This window comes from Lepisosteus platostomus, chromosome 9 (genome assembly GCF_059453375.1).
Source record: "Lepisosteus platostomus isolate fLepPlt1 chromosome 9, fLepPlt1.hap1, whole genome shotgun sequence".
Lineage (NCBI taxonomy): Eukaryota > Metazoa > Chordata > Actinopteri > Semionotiformes > Lepisosteidae > Lepisosteus > Lepisosteus platostomus.
Window position 1 is genome coordinate 16,391,080 of NC_142619.1, and position 20,385 is coordinate 16,411,464.

Below are 20,385 nucleotides of genomic sequence, written 5' to 3' on the forward strand. Positions count from 1 at the left end.
GATTCAGCTGGGAGTCTACTGTAAACTGACAGGCATGCTAGGAGTGTTGCCCTCTATTTTCAACAGATTTCTAGAAAGTATAATTGAGGACAGAGAGCTCACCCATTGTTTCGTTCATTCAGCTTCCTCATGTAGGCTTCCACCACAGGCAGCGCATCCAACTCCCTGAGCAGCAAATTCCCAGACACATTGCAGTGCAGGTCGATCCAGTCCGAGCGCAGGGCATGGAAGTCCAAGTGATTCACGTCAAATGTTTGGTCCCAATTTACGTCCTGGTCATAAAAATCCACAGTGGCAAATTCTTCCTTCATGCCATCTTCTTCCATATTGGAGTCGACCTCAGGCTGCATCCACACCCTGTTGTTGGCCAGCTCATCATCAGGCACATCCAATGGGCTCTTATCCTCAGCTCTCCTCTGAACTCTTGATATATATGGTAACTCTATGTTACCAGTCACCTGATTCTCCTCTTCATCTCTTCTTGGCTTAGTTTCCAGACCAACCTGAGCTTCCTGTATTCCCTCTTTCTCCCCTGTCAAAACCAACAAATGGGTTTTCTTGCGAGTTGTCCCAGTTTTCTTTAGGTCAGCGGACACTATCTTTTTTTCTGTCCGAGAACTCCTGTTACCCTTTCTAGACATGTTATATGTACGTGGTGGATCTTGTATGCTTGTAGGCAGTGAGGCATTCTTTGACACATGAAAATCAATCAATGTTTTTTTAACATAGTCAGACTTTGGCAGAACCAGGTTCCTGGAGTTTGGACTCAGATGAAACGCAGGCTGACTCTCATTTGTGACAGACCTTCTGATGGGTACTTTTTGCTTTACCTTTTCCAATTCCATTTTCCTATGTATTTTCTTTTCTTGAAAAGGGACCGGGGTACTTTCTGAATACTCTGACCCCGCTTTAAAACTCTGTGTGGTTTTCTTAAGTTTTTTAATCTTTTTTGTTTTCACTACACGAACTTTTCTCTTGCCTGCACCTTTCTGCTCAACCACATCCACAGGATTTTGTACATCATTTTCAATTTGTCTCTTTCTCCGTCTCAGTTGCTGATCCACTTGGACCTTGGTGCTAGGAGGTAAAGAAAAGAGCTTCTGTCTCCGTCTGAAGTTATAGTCATCATAGTCATCGCCATAGTCTTGCATAGGCTTTTCTTTTGCTGTGATCTGCTTTACAGGATTTGGTTCTGGATTTTGCTCGTCTTCGTACTGGAATATCTCGTCATCACCCTCAGATTTCATACGATCTTTAAACCTTTCTTCAAAGTCAAAATCTGAAACAAAAAAAAGGAAACACATTCTATGTAACTCTCACTAAAAACTCTCAGCTGTTTAAATTCTAACATCTATGGACAATAAATAATATACCACACAATCCAAACAATTATAAAAAGTAAAAATCAATGTATCATTTAAGAAACTTGAGTAGTAAAAATACATTAAGACTCAACTCAAATGTCAACAACTGGTCTATTATCCTAACAGCACAAAATTAAGGCTTGAGTAAGAAATAATGAAAATACAGTTGCTTGTACTTATATTGTTAAATTTTTAGCATATTTTATTACTTTTAATAAGAGTAACAATGCTGTTCACTGTACTGGCCATGAGTACATATCCTCAAACAAGTTCAGATAATTCCATGCCACATGAGAGCACATTTTCAAAAATTACATGTCAAAAAACACAAATTATATAATTTTTAAAGACATTTTACAGGCAGTATTAATTATTGAACAATTTTAAGGGAACTACATTAAATAGGAAAACTGGACCTGTTGTGAGTGTGTGCATGTCTGTGTATGCCCTGAGATGGACTGGCATCCCATCTGGGGTGTATCCTGACTTGTGTCCATCGCTTGCTGAGATAGGTTCCAGTCTCTCTGCAACCCAGTATTGGATAAAGTGGATAGAAAATGGATGGATGTCATGTCATTAATTTAAGGAAATGTCAGTATGTTTTAGGCAAACCTCAAATAGTAAAGAGTAATTTAACAGTAAAGCATAGAGATTAATTTGACACTCAAGAGCTTGACAGGCTAGCTTTGACAATACCTGATTTTATTAGCTCTAAAAAAAATCTACTTTCATACCACGTTTTTTCCAGTATGCAAGATGGCCTTCTCCAAAGCCCCGTTTTTCTAGTGCATCCATCTTCATGTACTTGAAAAAGCCAAACCTGAGAAAAGGGCACAAGTTCGTTTTCAGAAAAAGGAAGCAGTGGACTTTTTTGATAAGGCTCTAATATAAACCATGGAATCCTAATGTGATTTTTAACTTTTTGATTTTGCTTTTCCTCAATACAATTAAGTAAATCTACCATTTTACACTGACCTAGTTACAGAAGTCCAGATGAAGCTAATTTTCTCCTTGTGAAAAAAACTGGAAAGGCTACAGATGGTGCCTATATACAGTAGGTCATTACATATTCCAGCATGTATAACTATTACAATGAACAATGAGAAAAAATGCTTATCCCTGCAGACCCCTCAGCAGGTGCAGGGTGCTTGTGAGCAACTAAGTTTGTACAATACCTGCCTCTCAAAAGCTTGCGTGGGTATACTGCGCAAGAGTGGCGTAAATAAATAAAATCCAAAGGCAATTTGTTCTTTTTGTATGTTTTGTCAGAAAACTGTTTGGTTATTATACTTAATTTATTAGAAAGTTTTACAGTATGAAAAGTTCAGATAGATCTCTGAAGAAATTAGAGGTATTCTTTCTATTATGTTTTTTTTGTTTCAAGAATTCATCCACAGTTCAACAGTTTACTCTTTGCAATTATGTTCCACATTCCTAAGAACTGGAGAGATCACCCATAAATACCCAAAATAAGTCACAATCCCCCAAAATACAAAGTCTACCATCACCTTTTTATATACATTTTGCATTACACATGCCCCAGTATGCTGTTTTTAATCGTTTTGTTAAGTTAGGCCAAAATAGTACATTTCAAAAGACCTCAATGGCTCATAAAACAACAACAAAAAAGGTATTTCAAAAAGAATATGATTACTGTGTTTAAAGATATAATGTACTGTACGAGGCGTCATAATGAAAAACAAAAACACTTTGGACCTGTGAAGGTTATATATACAGTATATGGCTTTTGTTACTACAACTGGAAGAGGCAAAGGACACATGGTGTTTTCCCCATGGTGTTATAGTAACAATGGCAAGATCTGGTTTGATTCATTTCTCCTTTAATGATCCCCAGTATAAACAGTAACATGCCCCATAATTGGAGAAATGGTGGCACAGTAGTTACCATTCCTGCCTTACAGCACTGAGACCCTGTGGTGTTCAATTCTGGATCTGTGGTGCTATCTGCATGGAGTGTCCATGTTCTCCTCGTGTTCACATGGGTTTCTGCCAAGTGCCCCCACAGTCCAAAGACATTCTGGTAGCTTAATTGGCTTCTGAGAAAAGAAGCCTTGGTGTGAATGTGTGCGTGTTAGATCACCCAAATTGCCAGCTATATTCAATTTAATCTTGGGGCAGTCTATTTTCATTTCCTTTGTGTGGCTTCTTGTATGATAGTGCCATCTTCTGGTGTTTCAGCAAACTACTTTTAACGCGTTGTTGTTTGTGTGGAACAACTGAACTGTAGCACACTGAAAAAGTAAATTCAGTGACTAAACCACGGCTGTATGCAAATCATATGTACTGCAGGCATTGCAAACTTTCACATTAAAAAGCATACATAACATAAGTTTTAGTCATGTCAAGTTGTAAAGGAAGTAGGCCCCTATACTTGTACTCATTGGTACAGGTTGAAAATCCTTTATCCGAAATTCCAAAATCCCAAAACCTCCAAAATCCGAAACGTTCCAGCTCACAGTGATGTCATCGATGACATACCCTCTCCCTCAAGTTTCTCAGACCTGATATAGTTGTAATGTCTGTGGCTGCATTTATCAAGTTTGTAAGCATTGATCATCATGTTTTGTTTTGATTTTTTGTACAGTAAGTACAAAACGTTATTTTTATGTGAGATCTGAATTTCACCTCCATGTACAGTATGAGTGTAACTTGACTAGTGTCATTACTTGTACATTACTTTAAAAATAAAATGCTGACTTTTTTCAGTTTTCATTTTATTTACCTGTAATCATATTCAATGTTTTTTTTATACCTTACATAAAACTTAATACTGTATAGTAAAAAATAAAATACAAATGGCGTACGTGTACTGTAACCTTTTAATCAAAACATGACATCATAGGTGGAGACTGATATCTTACCTTTCTTATGGTATTATGTTTAAAACAGTATTTAAAATTTATATAAAACTACATTTAGGGTATATGTACAGTGTAAGCTATATTATGAAATGTAAATGGATATCGTGTTTAGACTTGGGTCCCACCCCCAAGCTGTCCTATTTTATAGATGCAAATACTGTATAAAAATATTCCGAAAACCGAAAAAATCCGAAATCCGCAACACTTTCGGTCCCAGGAATTTCGGATAAGGGATTCTCAACCTGTATATAGATGAAGCATAAATGTAATGTTTTTAACTAACTTAAATTTTCTACTAAAATAAAATTACTCTATAATTTCCTCACCTGGTCTTTGCTTAAAGAACCTGGAGTTGCTATAAACCCATATCTAAGTTTGCCTTTGCTGTGTAAATAACTTCATATTAATAATAATGGAAATAAAAAAAAATCTATGTATGTAAATGTATTTCTAACCACCTTCAATAATACCTTCTTCTAAAACAGATTTACTTTATCATAGTCACAGTAGAAAATAAAAACAGGCACTTTACTTCTCTAGGTAGTATGGGTTCTCATGGTAGAAGCATTTATTCTCAGTTTCCATATGTGTCAGTCTTGTGTAGTCGTTGGGGTAAACGTAGGACATACGCACCTAATGGGAAAAAAAACAAAATGAAGAAAAGTGAATAGTACAATGGTTCATTGGCTTACTTTCACTAGGCACTAATATTTAGGCACAAAATATCCCCAGAGAAAGACATCCAGTGTTTCACTACATGAAGCGCATTGTCTGAAAAATATTATGTCCACACCTGGTCAATTACATATGCACTCTAGACAGGCAGTACAGGTGTTCATCACATTTTGTGTGCTTATGCACATTGATAACACAACATCCAAATACATACTACTACAGTTTATCACATTAAAAACAATAGGTTTAAATTAAGGTAGAAATAAAAACACATTGTTCAATTATTTGAACCTGTATTTAATACAGTGGTCAGTTGATATTATTTAATATTTGAAGAAGTCATCGCTTTACGCAGTGTGCTTGGGAGACCATTAAGTTTTATAATCAAGTGGAGGCCTTTCACCCCATCTGAAAAATAGAAAGGATGTTTTGGCTGTTGAGCCTTCTTAAGGTAACATTTACAGTTTATATACATACACATTCTAGAGTACTCTTACACATTAGCCAACTATACAATTAGCAGCTGGACAACTGTAATATATTGAAAAGGAAAAGGTCAAATATTTGATGAGCCTCAGCATTGTGAATCTTTAGCCATGCTATACTTCACCCAGTTGTTGGACCTTACTGCATATTTGTTAGTCATAGGAATAAGTGATATGGCCAAGTTAAAAAAAAAACTACAATGATTCTAAAGTCCAAAGAGTTCCAAATGTACTTATTAACTATGTGAGGATGAAAGCGTTATATACCTCCCTGACACACACCTATGAACAAACAAAAGGCTAATGCTGCCTGTGTTTAAACAGGTTTTCCTAGTTGAAAAGCTCCATTAAAGAGTAAGCCCTTCAAACTAGAATTAGTTACATATTATATGAAAAGTGACAACCAAACCATTAAATGCAATAAATAAAAACGCTTAAAAGTCACTATGTTCAATAAGGGATTGTAAACATAATGAACTGTCTTCCATTACCCAATTTTTTAAACTTTTTTTTTTACCTTCATGTCTCATTTAATTTAGCTCAGAGTCAAGCTTTTACAAAATACATTTTCTTTTGTTGTGTGTAATTATTGAACTTGTTATACAATTAACATCAATTTACTTAATCTAAAGTGTTACCTTCTCAGCTACTTTTCCTGAATATAATAATTTATAAATGCTTACACTTATATAGTGTTTTTCTGGACAATCCACTCAAAGAGCTTTACAGGTAATCGGAACTCCCCTCCACCACCACCAATGTGCAGCATCCACCTGGATAATGCAACGGCAGCCATAGAGCGCCAGAACGCTCACCACACATCAGCTATCAGTGGGGAGGAGAGCAGAGTAATGAAGCCAATTCATAGATGGGGGTTATTAGGAGGCCATGATTGGTAATGGCCAATGGGAAATTTGGCCAGGACACCTGGCTTACACCCCTACTCTTAACGAGAAACCTCAGAGAGTCAGGACCTCATCCGAAGGATGGCGCCTTTTTACAGTATAGCATCCCTGTCACTATACTGTGGCATTAGGACCCACATGGGCCACAGGGTGAGCACCCCCTGCTGGCCCCACTAATACCTCTTCCTGCAGCAACCTTAGTTTTTCCCAGGAGGTCTCTCATCCAGGTACTGACCAGGCTCACACCTGCTTAGGTTCAGTGGGCTGCCAGATGTGAATTGCGGGGTGACATGGGCGCTGAATATGATGAATTACATAAAACTATAGTGTTTATATATCATCTAACTGACATATCTGTTGACAGATCTTGTTTCACAGAAACAATACTTAATAATTCTATTTATATAAAAGTCATATAACCTCCCCCTCAACTCCACTGGACCATATGTTTGTTCTTAAAAATATTAATGATTTCACAATATCTGAGAGAAAACACTATAATATGCTTCTCATGAAATTAAATGAAAATCTAAATAAACCAAATCAAAAGGTTTATATCAATAGCATCTTTGGTAATAAAAAGTAGCTTATTAGCTTTGCAGGGGTATTGACAGGAACAATGTTAATAACGAAGAAACCTGAAAATGAGCCAACTAGATTTACACAGTAAATGTGATGGGTTAGCTGCTACGTTGCTTTATATAGCTGGTCATGCACAGTTTACCTTTAATTGTTGTGATCAAGGTTCTGAAGATTGTGACCAATGAGAATCAATGATTGATAAGTGACAAGACTGGAGTGGGGAGCTCCATCTGTACATGAGCTGCAAAGGAACAAGCGGAGATTAATTCTGTACTGAAAAGTAGAAAGAAGGGAAAACAGTTTTAGCTGTGGAGGCTGTCCTTCTTACTTTTCAGCAAAGCATTAACCTCGACTCCCTGATGTCTCAGCTCTTTATTGTTGAAGGGACTTGGCAATAAAAAAAGAGGGAAGCAGGCCATACTTACAAACTGTAAACCCTGATACCGCAGCAGTGGGAAACCTTTGATGTTGTAGGTGGGTTTATAAGTGCAGTCTGGTAGAACACGGCGCAGATAGGAACTGTCTATCATAGGAACTTGAGAGAAAACCACCGTAAGGGTTAAAATGTCTAGACAAAGAAAATGCTGAAGTAATCTGAAACAGAAGAACTGAAACATACAAAATCAAAATGCGAAAACAAGAAAACTGTAAACCGCAGATCTATAAATATCCGTTTTTTTTTCCAGCATTTCACAAACCCAAGCCAGGAGAGTCTGCTTTTTTTCAGCACAGTGTGGCTATATGAAACAATATTGTCGCAATGGCATTCGGCACTTCTTGAAAATCTCAATGTCTAAACTGCAAGTTAAACACAAGGTTTAAAATACACAGAAACCTAACAAAAACAAACCACAAGAAAATACGGACAACAAAGACAGTAGATCTGTTTTCTATATTCCTGAAAATGTATTTAAATTGCCAATAATTGTGGAACTATTAAACTAGCAGGGGCTTACCTTGAAAGAACGTATCTCGGGGGTCTTCTCTGAGCATCTCTGCACCGTGACTGGTGGTTTGCTGCATCTCACTGTGGGACCGCACATGACTTGCAGTCGACTGGGGAACGTGACTCACCTCGCTCATCATCAGAGAAGACTCATCTGCCCAGGGACAAATCAAGGAAGACAAATAATAGAGGAATGTAGCAGCCGTCACGATAAAAAAGGGTTAATTTACGTGCACAGGTTTAAAAAAACAAGACTAGAGTTAATACTAATCCCTTCTTTGCAACAGAATGTTAATATTTAAGAATATTACAGTATACTTGCAGATCCAGTCCAGATTTAAAATAACATGATGAAATCAAATTGCACACGCACACTTTCAAGTGACATTAACTGGTGAGCATGCTCAGATGAACAAAGTATTAATGTCAACAGTTCCTGTGCTTACTACACAGCATGTCATTTATAGCAGGGTAATTAATCTCTAAATGTCAACAATTATTTTATAAAACTGTATTGGACTGATAAGATGTATTTACTGCCTTTTTCATTTTTATATTATAAAATTATTTGGCTATAGGAATACACAAACTTTAAAAAACAAACCTTGACATATGTAAGTGGAATTAAATTGAACACTGAACATCTGAAGACAAACCACACATGTATTTTTAAGATTAAGAACAAGTTTTATAACTGAATACATTTTTAAGAAACACCTTACTAAAAAAAGGCTGGTAGTTGGCATAAACATTGTGGCCACCAAAATATTTAGCCACCTCAGTAATTTAGTTTTCCATTACAACAAAGTAGTTTAACTCAAGGCAAATGGGCAGTTGAAGTGCCAAAATACACTTAAAATTAAATGGGCAGTGTACTTTCTTAGAATTGCAGAACCTGGTCAATAAACTGACTACAAACTTACTTTTGTAGAGAGAAATATAGTTTGAATTGATGACTGTAAACTTTAAGCCAGAGTTACTGAGTCGCCACTGCAAAAAAACAAAGAAAGGTGAAATCGAGTGTAATCGCTCCAAAAGCAAACATACTAACATTTATTTGCTTGTAAAATAATTATTTTAAGGGGACAGTGTTATTGAGAATTATCTTGTATCATATGCCCACCCAATTTGAAATTGCCAATCATTTGACATACCGTTACACCTACAGCTTTGTACTCTAATAAAGCAGAAAAGGAGCCAGACTTGCAGACATGCTCCTCCAACAAGGCCCCCTGCCAGAGCCTTTCACACAGTACAAAATCCACAGTAAATTGAAGCAGAGTAATTGCTATCTGGAGAAGCACTGTATCTCTTACGTATGTCACTGTAAGCTTGGAAGGGCCCAGAAAATTACAGAAGCTGAGGGGACATTGGGTAACTAATGCCCACCCTATCCCCGATTAGGAACATGACCCAGGTTCCAGCCAGTGATATCTCAGCCTCTAGGTGAGCACCTTCTCTGGTTTAGTCATTCAGGACTTCTTTCCTTACTGTTTTTAACTGCTCATTGAGTCTGTAAACTGCTGAAGATCATATATAACGGACAGGTCAATTTTTTTAAACAAGTGACTAATGTTGAAACATGAGATTTTTTTCCCCCGGCCACTCTAGGTGCATCTGCAAACCTTATGAGGCTGGGTTAAGGCTGAGATACCCCAAAATCAAAACATGGTTGCAATCATTTAAAGAGAATATTTGGAGTTTGGCTAGGCTGCATCTTGCTAGTGCAACAAAGGAGAAAACATGCTTTTTTTGTCTTTTCAAGGACTTGCGTCATTAAATTGATTTTCCCTTTATATTAATTATGTGACCTTTCTTTACCTGCACTCTTTCTTGATTTGTTGTTAGATTTAAATGGTGTGAAAACAAAAACAAACTAAAAAAAACAGCTTTAAAACCCTGCTTTGCATATTGAATTCCATTACACCCCACCATAAAATGAAGCGTGATGTTTTAAATTTTTCCACCTAAAAAAATCTAGACTTTGTAAATAGTTGCTGTAGTGCAGCAGCATTTGTGTGTTTCCAGAAATGTCTTGTATGCTTCATCTAATGACAGTGATATGAAAAACATTTTAACGAACTACTGTGTTCAAAACCTTGAATGGCAAAGCAATACTTTATAGTCAAAGAGATAATGTTTTGAGACCACTAATCACCTTCACACGAAAAACAAATGTCTGGAAGACAAATGTAAGAATTTAAAAGGCCTGGCCTCCACTAAAATTCGTTTTTGTAATATTTCACTGATCAAAAGTGAAGGGCTTCAGATATTTGTCACTTGCAAATTAATATTTATCTTTTTGTGGACTAATCATACTACAGCATTTCTCTCTGGCATTTTAAACACCAGCCACCCCCCCCCCCCACCCCAAAAAAAATGTTATGCAATGTACCTTTCAAACTTGAACAAAACTGAGGTACAAAACTGTAATGCAATATTTAGCTATATTTCAAAATAGGTCTCCCTCCCCAATCTGATGGAGAAATACAGTATGAATCTGATGCATAACGCCACATTATAACTGTTTTGTGGTCTGCAAAAGACACAAATGACTGACAACATGATTTAATAAAGATTATAAAACTATAAACCCAAATCTACCAACGGCGTACATTTAAAAATGTTTTTTAAACAGGCTATCCCACTCCTGCTACTTTGAGAGATATTTTTGAGTCACAAAACCAAACAACACTACCCACACACACATTTATTAATATATACAAATTTGACCTCTGTTGCCTCTACCACCTAAACAGTGGAAATCCGACTACCAGTAATTGCTGTTTTACTTGCACCGTTATTATTAACCTAACAAAAGTAAAAATATGTTTTTAGTAATATGAATTAATAATGTCGCACTGCGCAACACAGAACTTAAGGCAGTCTTCCTCCAGGATTTAACATGGTTACTGTAATATCAACCGCAGATTAAAGTTGGCAAGCAAACCTTTCCATCATCCAGGTGGATGCTCCACATTGGTGGTGGTTGAGGGGAGTTCCCATTACCTGTAAAGCGCTTTGAGTGGAGTGTCTCGAAAAGCGCTATATAAGTGTAAGCAATTATTAATTATAATTTTTATTATTTCCCTTTTCTTTCCCCCTCTCAAGATTAAATGTTACAGGTGTTTTATCAAAGCAGGAGAAGAAACAGTCAGAGCAGGTACCATACTCAAAAAATTAACAAGTGATTTTAGCTCCTACTCAAGTATCAATTTCTGTGCTGTTCATTATTCAGCGTCTTCTGGACAAAATTAAAGTTCTCCAGTTCTAGGTGACACAGCTTTTATTCAACAGCTTTGTTTTAAAGCATTTTAAGTATTGTTCATGTTACAGACTCAATTTTGAATTGCCGATTGTTTCTTTATATCTCAACTCATAGAAACAACTCCTGTATTACAGACATTTTCCTTCTGAAATTCAGTATTATCCACAGTGCTTTTATATTTTGGATAAGATCAAAGTGAATAAGAAGACAAAAGACAATCAACACGTTCAGTAAAAAAGGATGTCCCCTTGATATTCGATGTAAATCTCATTCTTTAAATAATAACTGATAATAATGAATTACTCACAGCTACTTCCACATGGTCTGTGCCATGGTCATTCTGTTTGTGTATAACTTCAAAGAAGTACTTTTTCATTGTTTTCAGCCTAAGAGAAGAAGGAAAAAGAAATGTAGGCTAAGGACATGACTACTGTTTCTCCAGTATATAGTAAGTTTTTAATTACAGTTTTCTAAAACTCACAAACATCCAGAGTGGGGAAATAATTCAAATATTAATTTCTCTGTGACTATTGTTCAATAAAATTAAAGTTAATTTACACCAGTTATTTGCAGGGATAGCAAGGTATTTCTAAGGTATTTAAAGTAATTCCTTCCTTACTAGGTGAAGTTGTTTTTTAAATTTAATTCCCAAAAAGTGAAACTTAACCAGCACAAACTCTGGAAGCTGCTTTGCATGGTTAGGTATCAATCACTTCCTGAATCACTTTATTTAAGTATTCATTGTTCATAATGTTTTATCAGACTTTTATTGCATCTGATTTTACTTTTGCCCTGATCTGCTGGTTTGGGAATGTGAATTTCTTACTCTTGGGAAGAGTAAGAAAACTGGGGGTATTGTCAAACTGAGTCAGAAAGTCATTGGTGCTGATCTTTCGGCCCTATCCCAGTTCTATATGTTACCAGTCTTGCGTAAAACATATTCCATCCTAGATGACCTTTCTTACCCTTTGTTTCATGAATTCCAACAACTCCCCTCTGAACACAGATACAGATTTCCCAATTTAAAAACATACAGGTTCAAGTTCTCATTTATACCTACTGTATGCCCATAATCTTGCTCAATGGATGATTCTCTTACTAATGTTTATATGTATTGCTTGTTTGTGTGTGTGTTTTTTTTATGTTGTCTGCTGCTTTAAAACAAATTGCTCCTTGGGGATATTAAAGATACTCTCTCTGTTCTGTTATATTCTGATATTTTACCATCACCCCATAGAAAACAAATGGGAAATAATAGAAACTTACAGCTTTGAAGCTCCCTACTTCCCCACTTTTTATAATTGTCTGAGCTAAACTGGTGAATTGTATAGTAAGTTTTTCGTTTTTCAACTCAGCCAGGACTTTTCTTTCAAAACTATCCTATTCTCTCAAATTTTGAGAGAAAAAGATTCCTATTCTCAGTAAGCTGTAAATTACAAACCATGAATGAACATTTTACAGCAATTCTGCATGACGGGATTAATCCATTCTGTAACCAAGAATATTACTAATTTCTATTACACAATTCTCATACATTTTTTTTCCTCTAATTCTGTTTGACATTTTCTCAATTACTGTCGTCACTTCAAATGTTTGTCTCAAGGAAAAATGAAACAGACACACTTAGGAATTTCCTACTTCTTTCGAAACTATTCAAGATTTCCATTACATATTTGGCCCTAAAAACAGCTTTAAATAACAGAAGCAATCTTGCACTTTAAATCTTTAAACTAAATTAAGTGATTTTCAGTGTACATATTGGTTACACTGGGCTTTATTTAGCAAGGCTGCTGTGGCGTTTGACTTGCATTTTGATGTCAAGCCAAAAATTAAAAACTAGAGTTGTTTCTGAATGTTATTTGATCTCTTGGCATTAAAAACGCTCACTTACTGCACTGGGCGAGAAATCTGACTGGTATACTTCTCATATTCCCCTGGGGCAGTCCATTCTTTGCCAGTCTGAAAGAAAACCACAGAAACACAAAGAAATAAAATGCTTTGTTATAAAACAAAGGTCCACTACCAAAGAGAAAAAAGAAAAGGGAAAAACAAAACAATTAAATTTGCAGTGGATGAATAAATTAAGAATGAGTGAATGATCACAAATAAAAAAATTAAGACTACTGAATGGGTTAGCTGGGAAATAAGAAGCACAGCCAGAATAAAAGTGAATTTAATCATTTTGGAGACTCAAGGTCAGCAGCATTTTCCTCAATAAAGTGAAGTGTAAAACATTAAAAAGGCTGCAGTACTTTCCTTCCTTTCTGTGTGATTTGAGCTTATTTCCCAGTCTACAAGATAGCCTGACACATGATAATGAAAGCACATACGAAAGGACAGCTCATGACCTCTCTCTATGACTGTCCTTTGTTTTCATGCCTTTTGAAGGGATCTTGATTGTTCTTTAACAATCACTTTGAAGAAAAGCTCCTGAATGGCCAAAGGAAGTTTCCCATGGATTTTTCAAACAAAGAGGGGCAAATAAAATCTAATTGTAGATATATATGATTACTAATACATCTGTATATTGTATCATAATTACAAAAACATAAATACTCAACACCTTTAAAGATGTTTTTAAAAACTTTCACTGCATGTCTTAGCCCATTTCAGTGTGGTTTACTTGAATAAATCTGAGAACATGTGAAAACATAAAACATGTTAGCTGTCTTTATCGTATCACTAGCCTACTTCTGAATGTTGTTTATCCGAGAAAAGAGACTTTTTGATGCATTTTATGTTTTTGTAAAACCTAAAACAAAAGTATAAATATACTATTATACAAATTCATTACTTTACGAGTATGGTATTCAACACACATGCCACAAATGGTTCCCTCTCTGAAGGCCCCAACTACAAAATGAGACAGCTATGACAGAAGCACTATTCAATAAGGATTTGACCGTGTCAGCAGGAGCACTCCAAGTCTCCACCCCATTCCCCTACACACACCCTACACCACGGACCCACGTACTAGAAAGCTCAAGATAACTTATAGCAAGAGTGGACCGAATTCAATGATGCCAATGAGAGGGTGGAGTCTCCCACCACAATGCCAGTATTCTTTTATCTCTGGTTAAAATAGCAAACCAGATTGGTTTCTGCCATTGTGGGAAACTAAAAGTAGAGTCATTTAACACTGGCTCAGAACAGGAAAAATCCTTATGTAGGATAGTGGACAAAGAAGGATAAAAGGATTCCCAAAAATTAACTACATTTGGACATTTTCAAAACGTGGAAAAAGCTGTCTTTAACACCCCCTGGGTAGGGCATAAAAGGGACTACCTTTAAACAAAGCACCTATGCAATCCTTCAAAATCTGTTTTGTGGACAGATAAGATCAACTCATGCTACAATCTGTGGATCTGCATTAGACATACAGGTTCCACCAACACCATCCATAGTCAAGCATGGTGGTGGAGGCATCATGCTATGGGGATGCTACTCCCAAACAGGGAAAGGAAAGCTTGTTAGGACTTAAGTGAAAACAAACTCAGGCAAGTAAAGGCAAATACTATCAAAAATAACTCACGGCTGTCACTTCGACCAAAGGTACATTTCCCCCCAAACAGTGAGTTCATAGATCTGAATACTTATGCAATTAACATATTACAAGTTTGCCTCTTCATTTTCTGCGGACATTTACTGTAACTTCTTACCCTTAGAAGTCTTCAGTTTGAACATTCAGAATTTGAGGAGGTGTCAATACATTAAATTCTCACCACAATACATCACCAAATAGATGTGGGTAAAATGTCGAGCTTTAATACACTATAAAGTAAGGCACTGAATTCTGAATGTTCTATTCCCTCACTAAAAAAACAGCCATCTGGGGCCTGTGGCTGGAAGGTTCAAATCCCACGGCCGGCAGAGGAATCCTACACTGTTGGGCCCCTGAGCAAGGCCCTTAACCCCAACTGCTCCAGGGGCGCTGTACAATGGCTGAACCTGCGCTCTAACCCCAAGCTTCTCTCCCGGTCTGTGTGTCTGTGTCTCACGTCACGAATTCCTAATACAATTCATTGTATATGGCTAATAAAGTGATCTGTTATCTTATGGTAAATGTTCAAGAAGGCCAAACACTAATGTCTACCGTGATGCAGATGTACTGTATTGTCTGTAAGACTTTGCACAGGAAACATTAAGGATAGATGTATGGGATTCTGGATGAACGCAATCCAGATAGATTTTAGGATTTTCAGGTATTCAGAAAAACAAAGGAAGATGATTTACATTGCACTTAAATTGTGTTATCTTTAACACATTAGTTTGAGGACTAATCTGTGTCTGGGGGTGAATTACAAAACAATCGCTAAAGATGAACGAAAACAATTGGAGCAGTATGTCCTCTATAGAGGGAAGGTTTTTGTTTTTTTACTTACTCACCTTTCCCACGAAAGCTAAGAGACTTAGATTTAATGGTTGGTCATCCGAGCTCAGCCAGAATTCAGAATTATCGTCTGAGGCCACTGCAAACTGGTACTCACCTAGAACACAGGCATTGTGATGTGTTAACTCGCATTCAGCTACTGTTTCACACTCTTGTCTGTCAAATCACATCCACTGAATCCAATAAACAGATAATCACTAGAAATAATATTCACACAGCCATTAAATGGAGGATTAAATAATTAAAAAATGAAACCCCAGATAGGTAAAAAAACATAATAAAACAAAAAATGAACATGGATACTTTGTGACTCCCAAAAGAACTGTAATGGTCTCCTGTCCAAAAACATTTAATGAAGTCATTGTGAATAATGTGATTTAATGGAACAGCAGAATAACCTAAACAAGAGGTAGGCAGCTGCAGTACAGTCCTAGGGTGTCATATGCTTCTAGTTTTCATTTCATCTCAGACCTTAATTACTTAAAGTACACTAATTAAGTGGATAAAAAGTGAAATCATCTGTGTTTTGCAGGTGTTAAGTCAGGTGTTAATAGACAGGTACCTGTTAAATGAACAAAAAAAGCTACCACTTGCGGATTGGAGCTGTCTTTCCCTGACCAATACCAAAAACACAAAATAAAATGCTTATCGTTACTTTAATGAAAAGTGAAAGGTATCGATTTTGTTCATTTTCATGCTGTAAACAATGCCATTTCCATTCTGGTGCAGTGAAAGGCAGACACAGACTCTACAAAAGGGTGTCCTGTTCCCTGTGGATCACATTACAGGAACAGCTGCTGCTCTGTACATATAGTACATGTGGCACCCACTGCATGAAGGCAAAAGAGCACAGGCAACAGGAGGTGGTTAAAACCCTGCCATCATTCTGACTTCACACAGTAACATTATGAAGTGTTGGTAATTTTCCACTGTCACTATATGTACAGATTAGGGAGGCCAACATTCCTGAGGAAAGTTTTTAAAGTTTATAATTTTACAATTTGTCCACCCCTTATCATCATTACATAGTAATTTCCATCTTCATGCTACTTGTTACAAGGAGCTAGATCATCTCTGAAACACAAAATTAAGACCCACAAAAAACCAAATGACCTCTTGAAAGAGCTGAAGGGCCTACCAATTTAAGATTGAGCCAAGTATTGCAATTAAATATTAGAAAAAACTTACAGGCCCAAACCTCAGGGCTAAGTAGAAACTACAGAACCCCGTCTAAAAACAAAACAAAAATGTGAGAACAGCAAACATCCTTCCATCCACCCACCCATTCATCTGTCACAAATTTGCTTTTCTTGGTAAGGGTCAAGGCACTCTGGAGCCTACAACAACAGCACAGGGCACAAGCAGAGACTCTGACCACATGCCTCCACAGAATGCCAGTTTATCACAGGGCCAAGAGAAGGGGGCAATTTAGAATACCTAGCATGTCTTTGGGAGGAGGGAGGAAACCAGAGCAAAACCGACATCAACATTGGAAGATCAAACAAACTCCACACAGACAAATGTCTGATTTAAACCCAGAATCCTGGTGCTCTGATGCACCAGTAATAATAACAAATACTGAAAAGCAAAATTCACCACTAAATCCTTGAGTTCCAATAAAGATGGCACTTGTTCGAAGCCCGTTAATTTAAAAATAAGTATCAAGTAGAACACCATAATGACCAGTATTATTCCAAAAAAAATTCAGTTTCTAAAAATAGTTAAAATTAACTGTTTCTCATCACACATTAAGAATTAAAAGATGCTAAAAGCAATGCAAAAATTCTAGAGAGAACAAAAACAAAATTCTAGAGAAAATTGTCAGAGATATTACTGTTTTACAGAAATCAACTAGCTCTATTATTTGTTTCTGTGCAGCTTTTTGCAGAAATTATTACCTCTCACTATTTTATCATGGTTAACCCAATAGTGGCTAAATTATTTCCCTTATACTTTCTGAATCAAGATGGTTACAATTTGTAATTTTTTATAGGAATTACTAGTCTTACAGAGATCATAAAGGAGAACCAAACCAATTAAACTGTGGAGAAAGCTGTTACGATCAGGCTGCAGTGGCCAGTGGCCACACCTCCGCTCTGCAGGATTGCAGAAGAGACAGCATATGCTGAAGCTGAAGTGAGAGGTCACACCCAGGTGTCCTGGGGTATTTAAACCCTGTTCAGTCTGTCCTTGGCAATCCAGCATTGACGTTTACTCCACTTCACTTCCAAGCCATATTCCAGCTTCCCAGTGGAGCCCTTCTTGTTCTTGGGCTCTGTCTGGAGCTCTGTCCCCCAGCTATGCTGTCAAGGGCTTCTCCAGGCTGCTGAGTGTGGAGAAGAGGTCGGGACCCCACTTTGGTTGAACCTCAGCAGATGACTCTCTTGGCCCAGTCTCCGGCACATCGATCTGGTCCGCCCAGATGGCACACACTGGCAAGGTTTCTGAGAAGACCCATCGAAGACTGCACACCCTGGTCATCTCGGTATTCGCTTCACCTTGTGGAGGACCACCCTGACTGGGAGTATCCTGCCCGGCTCAAGGCTCCACACCCCTCAGCATAGCTCAGGTGGCTCTCCCTGCCCTCCTTTCCTGTGTCCAATGTCTGAATCCTGTACTGCCCCAGTGTCCCGGGGAACTATTAGATATATGGGCGGCCCCTTCTCCTGGAGCTGGGACACATCCACCTCAGGTTGGCCTTGCTCTTTGTCAGCCTATCGAGCGCCCGAGGTGAAGTTAGCTGGCAGCTCTCTTCGAACTGCGATGCCCCCTTGGGTCTGTTCCCTGGTGGGGCGGCCAGGGTCGTTACAAAACCTCAAAGTTGGTGATTTATGAGATGAAGTTAACCTGCATGTTATCTATTTGGTCCATTATACTTTCAATTAACAGAATTAGGTTAAAAAAACAGCAACTCTTTAGAGGCAAAAGTAATAAAATCGTGAAAACGACTGGATCAGAGAAATGGAAAAAATTAGTTATCCTGAAACATGTGTAAAGTCACACCTTTCCTGAAACTCCTGCTCAAGAATGCTTTCTAAACACATTCGCAGATTGTTCTGCATCACCCATCAGTCTAGCCTTAGGAAAGGCAACAAACTCACCATCAATGTAAGGGTGAAGGTAGCCAAATATCCTGAGACCATAGTTTGTCCACCTAGGGGACACAGCCAACTTCTTCACTGTAGTTCGTGTCTGGGGAAAAAAAAAAAAGTGTTAATTTCAGCATTATGCAGGTTACATTCTTGCTTAAAGGGTACAATCCTTTACAAACCCTGCTAATAGAGATAAATAAGTCATGACATTAAGCAAAGTATTCAACCCCCTTGGACTTTGTCATAGTTTGTGAACAGAACTTATAGAATTTTGTTTTCATTTTTTAGATTATAGAGTGATCTATGTTGATCAATGGCCAAAATGTCCAATTAAATACATTATGATTCTATATCGTTACACAACAAAATGTGAAAAAGTCCACAGAGGATGCAGACTATTGATAGCCATTATACATAATGTAGAAATACTTTAAGAGATGACAAGATGAAAGAATCTGAAAGCAGTGGCGACAAACATGTCATTCTTTGTCTTGTAATCCACAGGAGGAAGACAATTGTCCAGGTGACAACTTAAGATCTTGGAATTGGAGGCTACTGGAGGTTCTGTCAGCCTGTGTTGTCTATACTAGAGATCTTTCTTTCATTAAGTACAGCACCACAGAGAAAAAAGAAGCAACTGACTGAGTGGGGCATGGACTTGATACCTACATAATCCAGTTTCACGTTTAACTTTTTAAGCCACAAAATTGATTTTTTTAACAAATGTACATTATGTCAAAGTGGTGTTCTTTTCTCCACTCCATGCAAATGTGTCTGATCTAACCACACCTGACGGATATAGACGTGTCAGATCTGACAACACCTGGCTGATAAAAATGATGTGGACGAGATGCCTTGCATAATTACCTACAGACAATTTTAGAACAACTCTATGCATTTCTCCAGAAAGGCATGATACTGGCTGTAATCGTGACAGAAAATTATTACATTCTCTGGGGAGAACCCTACATCTGTAAGGATAGCTGTGGCAACTATCAAATAAAACCCATAACCTAGAGCATCTGAGCATAGGCAGGTCATCTGCAGAACCAACCAATGACACTCTAACCCATGCCTGCCCTCCTCTATCCAGCAGCTTTTGTAGGTCTCTTTAAATCTCCAGCTTCATATAGAGAAGGTAAGCCTTCAGCTTGTCCAATTAAGGCAATAATGAGTTCAATTAGGTTATTAAAGGCTTAGGTAGAACGAAAACAAGACCCCCTGGCTCTTCAGGACTGGAACTGGCACCCTTACTCCAGCCTCAACTCTAATACTAGCCTCTTTTACTGACCAGTTGTGAGCAGGCCACTGGGTGTCAATAATGACTTTTCACGATCTTGCAGCTTCAGTCAAAGCACAAGAAACTAGGTGGCATCCAGCCATGTAAAAGGAAAGAAAACAATTGAGTCTTACCTTAACACATTTTGACTTGTTAAAATTTGGACAGCTTCTAGTAAACACTTGCAATTGTCAATTCAAAATGCTAATGCTTGGACTCAATTTAGTTCTTAAATAACAAAAACAAGCATTTGCCAAAACCCAAAGCAGTGTAGCAAAAAATAAAGCATACAAAATCGTGTTTACTGAATATATCTTGCATAGCATCCAAAATGTATTATTTCAGAATGTTATGCCCTGAGACTGCTTGAGACTTCATGTACCACAGCTCTGCTAGCGGAATGGATAAACATCTGACTGATACCAGGCAGGCTCAGCCAAGCTTGGCTTCAGCATTGTGCAGCTCAAATGCACCAGTAGAAACTTTCCATCTCTTATATCTTCTCTTTCTTTGCCCC

The 20,385-nt window shown here is 37.5% G+C and overlaps 1 protein-coding gene across 2 annotated transcripts in view; it reads right to left on the reverse strand.

The window, feature by feature from the left end:
• b4galnt3b (beta-1,4-N-acetyl-galactosaminyltransferase 3b) overlaps positions 1–20,385 on the reverse strand; it is a 93,350-nt gene that overhangs the window by 26,441 nt on the left and 46,524 nt on the right. Inside the window, exons 4-14 of one of the 2 annotated variants that reach the window (XM_088646978.1) lie at positions 18,599–18,689; positions 15,494–15,594; positions 12,999–13,066; positions 11,415–11,493; positions 8,763–8,829; positions 7,850–7,993; positions 7,319–7,428; positions 4,779–4,879; positions 2,099–2,184; positions 1,781–1,888; positions 103–1,279 (exon numbers count right to left, since the gene is read on the reverse strand). In XM_088646978.1, coding sequence (XP_088503104.1) covers positions 103–1,279; positions 1,781–1,888; positions 2,099–2,184; positions 4,779–4,879; positions 7,319–7,428; positions 7,850–7,993; positions 8,763–8,829; positions 11,415–11,493; positions 12,999–13,066; positions 15,494–15,594; positions 18,599–18,689 — 2,132 coding nt within the window. The remainder of the gene's footprint in view (positions 1–102; positions 1,280–1,780; positions 1,889–2,098; positions 2,185–4,778; positions 4,880–7,318; positions 7,429–7,849; positions 7,994–8,762; positions 8,830–11,414; positions 11,494–12,998; positions 13,067–15,493; positions 15,595–18,598; positions 18,690–20,385) is intronic. The other variant, XM_088646979.1, reaches the window with a different exon arrangement.